A 12,170-nucleotide genomic window follows, 5' to 3' on the forward strand; every position below is an offset into this window, starting at 1 on the left:
AGAGTTTTGGCCACTGATTACCAGGCCAAAGGCAGATAGAAGATGCCTCCCTAGGAATCTGTTTTAGAGGAGAAATGTAAAAAAATAAGGCTAATTCAACAGTAATTTAAGTAACTTAATAGCTTCACTATAAGCTGTAAAGAAGGATCTCAAACTTCCATTTTACTCATGTTTTGTTAAAAAGGCTTCAAAATCAGTTTCCAAAGATACTTTCTTCCTCTTAACCAAATTATTAATAGATTTGGATTTAAGTCACACACATCTAAAAAAATATGGTCTTAGAAGGTATATCTGGCTAATTTGGGATATTTAGATCTGTGCACGTGAGCATAAATTAGACTTAGAGGCTATTTACCCACTTGAAGGGTGAGGGGAGAAAAAGGAAGTGAAGCATAGGAGAAAATACTGAACTTTTTAACACTGAACTCCACAGCAAAACTTTCAGTTACCTGGAACTATTCCCAGAATATTTTAGGCAGTCAGGCATGTGTTAAGTGACTATGTTTGTTTTAAATCCTTCAAATGGTATTCTTACACATATATCCAAAAATATGTTTTTTGGAAACCCCACTCTACCTAGCTCTGGAAACAGTAGACAAGTGATAAATGTTTGTGAAATACAGGAATCCAGCAACAGCTACAATGGAGACAATCTAATGATCTGAAGTGATCTTCCATCACTCTGAACATGCAGGAGGCAAAGACTGTTGAACTAAAAACCTTATTATTTGAAAAAAAACAGTTAAAAGGAAGGAAGTTAAAAAGGAAAGAAAAATTATTGGCTTATAATTCCTTCTACCTAGAAGATACTTCTCCACCTAGAAGTCTGAACTAAAACATAAGCCCAAATGTCATTTCCTCCATGGCATGTTCTTCTATCCCAGAGTGAGAGTCTCTTACCCTGACCGGCTAATGTCATGTTAACTCATTTACGACATAATGAGCCTTACATCAAAGTTATACTTTACATGTTATATTTACATAATGATAAAATTGTTATCAGTTGGGGAAAAATACACATATATATTCTAGTTCCTTGGTGACAGAGACATCGTTCTAACACAGTGCCCTGGATACAGAAGGCATGAGGAAGTGTTTTGTGAATGAGCTCAACTGCAGGTAGTAGAGTCTAGAATGACAACACAGGAAAGCGTTACCTAGAAAAGTTGCTTCATTTATTTATTCCAACACATACTGAGCAACTGGGCCAGGATGACACGCACTGAATGCCATGCATGGCCAGGCACTCCAAACTTAAAAAAAAAAAAAAAATTGGAGGTTGGGAAAGAATGAACCTAAGGTAGGTTTTAGCTCTAAATTCTATAAGGCTATACCTTATATTTAGGGGGATCCACTAATATTTTTCATGAAAAATATAAATAGATTTCCCCTAGTGACAGAAGATTAAAGAGGCTGGATCAGCTCAGGAATTAGCAGAAAATACAGGAGGTGTGTGACTTTCCAATATGATTACAACCTCTTCCACGCTGAAGAACTAGAAGTGAAATGTCATATAGACTGCAACTTGAAATGGTTTCAAAATGTGTGTGTGTGTGTGTGTGTGTGTATGACATTCATTATACTATTCTTTCAACTTTTCTGTAAGTTTGAAATTTTTCAAATAAAGGTTAAAAATAATATCTCATAACACATATAAGGCAATCTGACTCAATACATTCTTATCAGTGGAGGTTGCAAAAAAAAAAAAGGAGAACTCTTAAAAATACATACTTCTATGTTGAGACTGATGGAAAGAGTAAGTTTTGCTTCTTTCTGGGGAGTAACTTCTACTGCTGACACTGGAGCCGGATCTGCTGTGTGGAGAATCCTTTCGGCCTACAGGTGATTCTCGGAAAAAAGGAGTGTCTCTTTTATGAGGAGACCGGTCTCTCACATAATGGGAAGAGTAGAAGCTTTTTCTTCTAAAGCCATCTCTCATGTCCCTTTGAAGAAAAAATAAAATAAGTTAATTATATCCTACACTTTATATATACAAGCACAAATGGCAAAAGCTCTGGTTACAAACCACTGTTTGTGTTGTAATTTATGTCCCCTTTTTCTACCACCACTTAACTTCTGAAATCAGTCAACAAAATGAAACTTTACAGTGAATTATGTCATTTTTTCAGTTTGGGGTAGAACCAGGTGGTTAAGTGCAAAAGTTACTTTATTTTAAGCAAGCACAAAAATTTTTTAATGTGAAAAAGTCATATAGTCTCTACTTCTGCTTGCTACTAACAACATACCACACAACTACCATACTCTCAAAGACACCTAGAGAATGCCAAAGATTTCCCCACTGAGACAGTTCATGGTCTACTATCCTCTTCTAAGTATCACTGGTTTTCAACTATTGTGATTCCCCGCTGCCCACCCCCCCCGCCCCGTGATAATTTGGCAACATCTACAGACACTTTTGTTGTTACAACTGGAGAGGAGGGAATGCCCCTAGTGGTTAGGGGCAGGATGCTCCTAAAATGCTACAATGCCCAGGACAACACCCACACATATACACAGTAAAAAACTATGCAACCCAAAGTGTTAACAATGCCAAGGCTGAGAAACCCTGGTATATACCTATAAAATCCTTGCTCTCTGAATTTATAACAGATTGTTGCCAATCTCTAAATACCAACTTTTTATAGAATCTTTACTTTTATAAATTAAATTTCCTTATTAAGCCATATCAACTCAAAGCAGAAAGTAAGCCCAAATAATAAAGATTTATAAAGCAAAACTATCTTTATAACAGTAAAGCAAATTAAAATTATTAAATACAACTATGAAGACACAAGCCTCGGACTTCCCTGGTGATGCAGTGGTTAAGAATCCACCTACCAATTCAGGGGACACAGGTTCAAGCCCTGGTCCAGGAAGATCCCACGTGCCGCGGAGCAACTAAGCCTGTGCACCACAACTACTGAGCCTGCACTCTAGGGCCCACGAGCCGCAACTACTGAGCCTGCGTACCTAGAGCCCATGCTCCACAACGAGAGAAGCCACTGCAATGAGAAGCCCGCTCACCGCAACAAAGAGCAGCCCTCGCTCGCCACAACTAGAGAAAGCCCGCGCAGCAATGAAGACTCAACGCAGCCAAAAATAAACAAATAAATTAATTATTGTTTTAAAAAAAGACACAAGGGGCTTCCCTGGTGGCGCAGTGGTTGAGAGTCCGCCTGCCGATGCAGGGGACACGGGTTCGTGCCCCGATCCCGGAAGATCCCACATGCCGCGGAGCGGCTGGGCCCGCGAGCCATGGCCGCGGAGCCTGTGTGTCCGGAGCCTGTGCTCCGCAACGGGAGAGGCCACAGCAGTGAGAGGCCCGCGTACAGCAAAAAAAAATAAAAAAAATAAAAAAATAAAAATTAAAAAAAAAATAAAAAAAGACACAAGCCTCTATTTAAAAGAACACGTGGAGTCAAACAGGTTTTAATTGAAGATTTAGTAAATGTACCTCCATATTAAAATTAGAGACCATTATCTTCAGCCAGAAGAATGCTAAAAAGACGAGCCAATTGTATGAAATTTCAACTGCTCAGAAAATAATTTCAGCATATTGACTAGTAGTCCACAATATATAAGTAGGTTGTTGTCATTAACTGATTAATACCCAAACTATATCCTCTTTCCAGATATAATTTTCTCTGTGAAAAAGTAGAAAACAGTTAAAACTCATTTATGATAAATAAACTCAGACAAAATACTAATACTGAAATAAAGCATTAAAGAAATTCCAATATATTCAAGTTCAATCACTAAAGCTATAGGAATCATATCAATATCCCTGAGAGCTGAAGTAAGTAGCTATATACGTATTACACAGATTTTAGGAACTGTACCAGGCGCTGGGGACCCAATGGTGAACCACATGCATGCAGTCCCTGCCGTTACGGAACTCTCAGGCTAGTGGGAGAGGCTGATATTAAACATACAGACAAAACATGTAGCCAATGGTGTGTGCAGGGAGACTAGGAGTCTACTTAGTCCCAGCAAGAGACAGTGGTGACTTAGATAAGGCGGGAGCAGAGGAAGGGTCACAAATTCAACATGCACAAGAGTGCAGTTTTGTAGACTCAACGAGACAAGGTAAATGTTTGACTAATGAGTGTGAGAGACGGTGGATGACAAGATGATACCCAGAATTCTGGCACAATGGATTACTGAAATGAGAAAAATAGATCTGAGAAATAGGGACAGGGTGGGAGATCCACATTTAGACTTGATAGTGCTACATTTGAGATGCTCATGTAACATCTTGGTAGGCAACGACAGATACTGGTGATAATATGAGAAGAGATTTTTGGCTATAACTATAAATTTGTCTGTAAACAGGCAGTATTTAAAAGCCTTGGGTACAGATGAAAACAAAGGGTAAAAAGTGCAGAAGGCCCAGAATCTAGGGCTAGAAAATTGCCACACTGAGAAGGAAATGGGCTGTCTGAGAAGAATGAAATAGAGTGGCCACAGAAACATGAGGCACAGGTGAGTAAGTTATCAGGGAAGGCAATGGAAGAGTGCTCCATGAAGCAGAATAAAGGCTTCATACAGCAAAAGTAAATGAGCTCTTCCTGATAACTTACTCGGGAAATGGAGAAGAACAGGCCCACATTCAGAGGAAAGACTGCCTATTTTCTCTGGAGGGAATGGAAAGATGAAATGCTGAACTACAGTTTCCTAATCCTGACACCAGATGGCAGTAAAATCACAACAGCCTAGTTCAGAGGTATCAGAGTGGCTTGGGGTGGCTAGATACACGAGGGAAGTGCATGTCAGATTTCAACATAGAGCAGAGTAATGTCTCTCCTCTCCTTCACATCAACATCTCCTACTGACCATCAGATTAAGCAAAAACATCACCATAGGCATTATCTACCATAAGTATATGGTACTACTTTGATGAAGTGGTAATATTAGCCAAGTCATTTATTCATGTGTGTATGTATACATATTTTTTCATATCTATATATCTATGTCCCAATATATGAAAGGCACTATGAGGAATTACTCTGGCTCTGAAGAAGCTTAATATCTAATTGGGGGGATGGGGAGTAAATGTTCCAGAAGGCTGGTACTGTAATTTAGAAGAGACATATATACATATTAATAGATGAAAAACTGACCAAGGAGTCTTTAAGCAAAGGTGAAATTTAGATCAATATTGTCTAAGGGAAATATAATCAAGGCACAGATGATGTAGTCATATTTCAAAAGTAAAGAGAAACAGGTGAAATTAATTTTAGCAATATTTTACTTAACCCAATATACCTAAAATATTAGCAACATGTAATCAATATTAAAAAATTTAGTGAGATACTTTATATTCTCCCTTTCATCTTACAGCTTGAAAATCCAGTGTGCATTTTACACTTACACAATGTCTCAGTCTGAACTGGCCACATTTTAAGTGCTCAACAGGCACATTTAGCTAGTGGCTCCTACATGAACAGCACAGATTTAGATGGTGGGAAAAGCATTCCAAGCTTCAAGAAAAAGCAGAGAAGGATTAAAGGATATTATGCAAACAAGAAGAGAAGTAGTCAAAACAGTGAAAACTTAAAAAAGCAGTAACTAAAAAACAAAGGAAGAAATTTTTGAAAAGGGAAAAGGTAGTTAATATCAAATACTGCAGAGGCTGGAAGAGATCTTCATATTTAAAACCTAAGAGTCACATGACCAGTGAGTGGGCTGTCCAGTAAAACTTTGGAAACCAAATCAGACTATAAGAAATTATGATCTATCTACTAACGGAGTTAAACTATTACTTTTCTTCTAAAAAAAAAAGTTTGGCAGAGGGAAGAAGGAAGAGAATTGGGACAATACTCTGAGGAAAGGGGCTTACTTGGTCATATTTGAAAGTTGGGGGGAAAAGGCTAATTTCCTATAGAAGAAGAAACTGATAATCCAAGACACTAAAATGGTAACTGAAAAAGGAGCCAAAAATCACCAGGAAAAAATGGGACAAAGGAACTAAGTAGAGGAGAATAGCACTGAAGGCAAGAAGAGAAGAACACAAAAAGGATAAAGAGGAAAGTTTTCACTTCAAGAAGAAAAAATATGAGAAATCTCTCTTCAGAACTCCTTTACCTCAGTAACATAATTCTAGAAGTCATTAATAGAAAGTAAAGAAAGTAAGGACATGAACAGACGCTTAAGGCAGAGCGGAAAGTATCTGTCCTTTGGGGGAAAGTATTCATCTGAGCAGTGTTCCTCAAAATGCAGGTCCCCAGACCTTCATCAGCCTTACCTTGGGAATGTGATAGAAATTCAAATTCAGGGCATCAAACCACACCTACTGAATCAGAATCTCTGGGAGTGAGACCAAGGATTCTGGGCTTTAACAAGGCTCTCCAGGTGATTCTGATGCACAGGAAACTTTGAGATGGACTGAACTAGACAAACTCACTAACGTCTAAGAGCTGTGTACATATAAATATGGTATCTTTAAGTCAAAAAGAGAAACTCAGGGCTAATAAGAGAGGCAGAACATTTTCCAGTGATGATGATTGTAGGGTTCGACCATGCCAGTGGAGAGCTAAAGAGTTGAAAACACAAGAAAGAACTGGTGTTAATTAAAAGCATCATCAAATCAGGATAGGGAGGGATGGAGGAGAAGGCTATATGCCAGAAACTATAATAATCCAGGAACAAGAAATGGGGTCCTGGAAATTCATCTAAGAGTACAAAGATGAGGACAGGTGGTACAAATGGAGAAGTTCAGAGGTGACACTGGAACTGTGGCTTGGAGGAGGTAATAAGGAGCAAGAAGTATGCCCAGAACTCATCTCAAGAATCAAGGAATTAGGAGGCAAGTGAGTTGGGAGGTATAAGTGGTTTCAACCCTTGGAAGTTAGGTTCCTGTTGCAGAAAATGGATGGAAAGAACAATAGAAAATATATCCACTCTACTTTGATACTAAAAGACCAAGTCTTTGCCCTCATTGGGCAACGGAGAAGACATATAAATACAATATTTCAGATTGACAGGCAGTATAAAGAAAGGTAGATGTGAGGGAGGTTATTTTTGATGGGATGATCAGGAAGAACATCTCTGAGAAGGTAATATCTGAGCAGAGATGTAACAGGGGATGGAACCCAACAAAGAATGAGGCAGTAGAGAGATCTGATGGACATTTACAATGATCACTCTAACTGCTCTGTGAAGGCATCATATGTTGGTGCCAAAGACACCATGATGAGTCAGAGAGCTTTCTTGGCATTTATAGAATTATACAGCACCAACATTTCATAATACTAGCCCTATGTATAGGACTTAACAGAAGCATAAGTAGTAGAGGAAGGAAAGGGACTGTTAAGGTCCTCTGTGAACTAGCCTCCTAAGTACTAAAAGCCCCTCCCAAAGTAACTACTGACTCCATGACCTTGAACAAGTTACTTAACCTCCTTATGCCTTAATTTCATCATCTACAAGGTGGGGATAGTAACAGTACCTACTTACAGCTGCAAGGAGTAAATGAGATATTATATGTAAAGCACTTAGAACAGGGCCTGGTACACAGCACTCAATAGATGTTAGCTAATTCTATTGACAGTATTACCCCACTATGATTTCCATCAAATTGGTATAAAGGCTTATTCAAGAAATTAGCTATGCGTGCCAATACAACCGCTTGATAGCTTTGTCATTCAGAAAAACTATGAAATCTTACATATTTGTAAGAGTTTAAAACCTCCTCAAGGGCTTCCCTGGTGGTGCAGTGGTTGAGAGTCCGCCTGCCGACGCAGGGAACACGGGTTCGTGCCCCGGTCCGGGAAGATCCCACACGCCGCAGAGCGGCTGGGCCCGTGAGCCATGGCCGCTGAGCCTGTGCGTCCGGAGCCTGTGCTCCGCAACAGGAGAGGCCACAACAGTGAGAGGCCCGCGTACTACAAAGAAAAAAAAAAAAAAAACCTACAACCTACTCAAAATAATAAAACCTCCAGAACAAGACTTCCACTTGACTTCCCAAGCAATTTGCTTTACAGAAGATGAACTGTGGATAATTCAATGTAAAGAATGGCAGTTATGGAGTTCTGTACACAGACGAAACACATATAAAGTGAAAAGTAGGCAGAATGGCCATTCGCTAGACTAGGGGTCAACAAACATTTGCTTAAAGGTCCAACTACAAATATTTTATGTTTTGTGGGCTATATGGTCTCCATCACAACTCAACACTCCACTCTAACACAACAGCAGCCACAGATGATATGTAAACCAATGTGTGTGGCTGTGTTCCAATAAAACTTTATTTACAAAAATAGACAGCTGGTCAGATTTGGCTCATGGGTTATAATTTGCTGATCCCAATGTAAACAATTATGTACTTCTTGAAGGTATCCAAACACAATTTATTAAAGAATAAAGAGTTTACCTATAGCTTCCTTTTTCTCACAGAACACAAAGAAAAGTATGGGGATTTTTTTCACCCTACCCCTTGCCAATATCTCAAGATTTTTATGCTTTAGAAGTTTAATTGTATTTTGGAGAGCAAATTAGTTACATAATGATAGAAATATGTTTTGGCTGATTCATATTTTCTTTTCTACCAGAGACCTGACTTTATATGTTTATAATGTAATTGTAAATATACAAATTTAATATTTATTTACTTATAATATAAAAAAGGCTTTCTCAAAATATGTTCCACAAAATACTAATCCACAACTGTGGGAAACACTGAGTTTAATAAAATTAAACACCTTTATTTACAGTGACACTTCTCAGAGCATTCTCTGCAGGAAGACACAGACTCAAAAATTAGTTCATCTGCTCACGTATGGCCTTTGATCTTAATATACTGCCTAACTCCTTTAAGCACAGAAACTAAGCAATGGTATCTATGACTCTAGTTTTAAGCTTTAGTCTTTTCATTATCCGTTATCTTATTTTTAACCTTCCCCCAAACACATGGATCCTCAAGTTATAATAAAATATTTTACCTAACTTTGAGACAATGTGGGGAAGAGGGTGATAGATTCTCTTTCCTTTAACACATACCATGACAAATTCAGGCTGACTAAAAAGCTAAATGTTTGGAAGGAAGGGATAGGAGAAAAAGACCTGTCTCTCTGTCTGTCTCTGTCTCTGTCTCTGTCTCTCTCTCTCTCTCTCTCTCTATATATATATATATATATATTTAAAACATACTAAATAATTATAAGTCTACAGGAAGAAACCACTGTGTATCAAAATACCAAGTTTAAACTACATACAAAAAAAAGAGCCTAAAGTTGAAAATTTAATTAGATTTAAAGCAAATTTCCAATTAAGAGGGAAAATTCCAACATCTGATGGCAGTCTTAAATGTTAGTTTTTAATAATTTAATGAATGTTGACAAACCTTTGAACAAGATGAAAACACCAATAAAAAGTAGATGAAGGATATGAAGATAAATCAGTGAAAGACAAATGTATCATCTCACTAAAAATTTAATATAACTCAAGTTATTTTAGTTTTTCCCTATCAAATAGGCAAATGATCCCATCCAATAGTGAAAATTAGGGTGGGATATATAAGCCTCATCATGAATAATACACAATTTGGGTTGGGCTGGAAATTGCTAGGGATTTACTGGTCCTAAAAATACTACTCTAGTCCATAAAACAGAGTTAGACTTCAAGGTCCACACTGACTGTCATAAGGCCTTTCTTATCTTTAAATAACAAGTTTCCTTTCTCTCTTCCTCTACTTATATTCTGTACAAATCTCACTTTTTCTAGGCTCAATCTAACGTTACAAAATGCTACACAATACTTTGAATTCCTTCTTTTTCTTGGCATAACACCTGGTTAATTTAGTTTGCACTTGGTTTCAAATGTCAACCAGAAGAGTTTCTTTGAGAGAAAAAAGTCACAGTTATCAAAACAATCCAGTAATCCATGAATAAGATGAGTGTCTTAATGTATATCACTGGTGCAAGTGATATTAGTTTTATGACACAACTGAGTCTTAATTTTCTTAAATTTTTGTCTTCCGCTATAATTTATGACAGACTTAGGTAAAAATGGATATACTATAAGAGCTTAGCTGTTTTGTTCTTTTTTTCTTTAAATTAAGATAATATGGCAAGGACAAATTGAGCAACCTTGTATCTTTTACCTTATACCTAAACAAAACCCTTTCATTTACTTCTATTGCTTTGGCATAAAATGTAATGTGAGAGTGCAATGAGTTTTTAAAGCATGTAATTCAACAGAAAATCAACAGTGCTTTCATCTGTAAACTTATTCCTAGCAAAATCAAGGAATTTTTTCCTTTCTTTTCAGATGATTTCTATAATGTGATTTAGTACTTCATAATGTAAGTTTTAAATTTTTATTTTTATTTAATTAGAAATTAGCTGTTAAGCTTTTTTTTCGTTCATTTCATTGATAGTTCCAATCTATCAAGTGGAAGACCAAATATTTCACAATTATTTAGTAAATCAGTTTGACTATTATGAACAACTTATGTAACTAAATATTTTCTGATGTTAATATTCTCTTAAGTTCCCTATTTTATATTTTAAAAATTGATCTTCCACTACTCAAAGCCACCTCCCTCCAACACCAACCTTCCAATCCAAAAAGAAATCTGGACAGCTAATATTCTCCACAGTAATTAAGTAGCTGTAATTATACTTCAAAGAGGAAAAGCAACCTCTAGAAACAGTTTCCTGATGCTTAATGTACTCAAGTGACGAGTACAACTATTATTACTGCTCTGAGAGTCTGATACCCTAAAGGCAAAAAAACCCCTACTTATCCAAATTATGAATATGAAAAACAGTCAAAATATATGCAAGGATAAAAAAGGATTCTATTAGTGAGGCTCCTTAGTATACTGATGGTTCTCAAGTGACAGTGATTTTGCTCCAAGCAGGACATGTGGCAATATCTGAAGATGTGACATTTTTTACTGTCACAACAGGGGGATACTACTAGCATCTAGTGGGTAAAGGTCAGAGGTGCTGCTAAACAACCTACAATAAACAGGACAGACCCCCTCAATAAAAAACTGCCCAGCCCAAAATGCCAATAGTGTCAAAGTTCAGAAATCCTGAGACAGACACACGTGCATGCACCCATGCGGGCACACACACACACTCAAATTTAATCTATCAGTTTAAGAAATAAGAAGAAACATTCTAAAGCTTTCTTGGAACCACTTAACAATTCTAAAAGGTTACTTTATAACATACCTAACATCAAGTATTAAAATTCCTTCAACTCTTCTAAACATTCAAACTGTATGTTACATTTTCAAGTAAAGTATTTTCTACTCTATTTTCAATCTTGAATTTATATACAGTCCAATAGTTAAGAGCACAGACTCTGGAACAAGTCTGCCAGGGTTCAAATCCTGGCTCCATCATTTGGTTACCATGGGAGAGGTGTGACAGTTACTTAACTTCTCTGTGCCTGTTTCGTCATCTATAAAACAGGAATGATGGATTAAGAGGAATAATGCCTACATAATTCATAATACATAATAAGTATTCATACTTATTAACTCAAATTTTTAAAAAAACCACTGAAAATACCAAGTGTTGACAAGGATGTGAAACAACTGAAATTCACATGTGCTGCAGATGGGAATATAAATGGGTGCAAAGCTGCTAGCTCTCAGTCCACAAATCACCACAGGACTAACAAATGCACATCATCATCAGTGTCCAATCGCATTGCATTTTTCAAAGGCTTTTGGATTAGTCACGGTGCATCTGTTACTCAGTTCATACACAGACAACAAAGCATGTAGTTTTGTTGCCTTCTTGTTCCCAGTGATAAACCCATGTGATATTTTATAAAAATGGATAATTGAAAGAGAATTAGTCAACAAAGACAAAAGTGCAGCCAAGAAACAAAGAAGTGACAACGGTAGGAGTGGAATTCAAATTGAACATAAATGGAGTTACGGAAGAAACAGGTGACCATGGGAATGTTGACAATGTTGCCTTCAAGATATGCAGCCTCAGGAAATTGGTGAAGGCAAACAACAAAAGGGACTGTGACAAAAAAGGATGAAGGTGTCCCAGAGGAAGTGAGGCTAACAAAAAAATTCACATTAAAGGAACTCTCAGAGAAATTTCACGACAATGAAAATGCAAAGGATAAAATGTTGGAAACTGATCCAAACTCAGAATGGAGTACGTATGACCATTCACCAAGGCATAAAAAAGATGCTTGCT

The 12,170-nt window shown here is 37.2% G+C and overlaps 1 protein-coding gene across 5 annotated transcripts in view; it reads right to left on the reverse strand.

Annotated features, from left to right (window-relative positions):
• The window catches only part of PPHLN1 (periphilin 1), a 143,671-nt gene that overhangs the window by 81,273 nt on the left and 50,228 nt on the right, over window positions 1-12,170 (reverse strand). For all 5 annotated transcript variants that reach the window (XM_060112250.1, XM_060112248.1, XM_060112245.1 and 2 more), the window contains one exon: window positions 1,732-1,943. In XM_060112250.1, the coding sequence (XP_059968233.1) occupies window positions 1,732-1,943 (212 nt within the window). The remainder of the gene's footprint in view (window positions 1-1,731; window positions 1,944-12,170) is intronic.

Source organism: Mesoplodon densirostris, chromosome 11 (genome assembly GCF_025265405.1).
Source record: "Mesoplodon densirostris isolate mMesDen1 chromosome 11, mMesDen1 primary haplotype, whole genome shotgun sequence".
NCBI classification, from domain to species: Eukaryota; Metazoa; Chordata; class Mammalia; order Artiodactyla; family Ziphiidae; genus Mesoplodon; species Mesoplodon densirostris.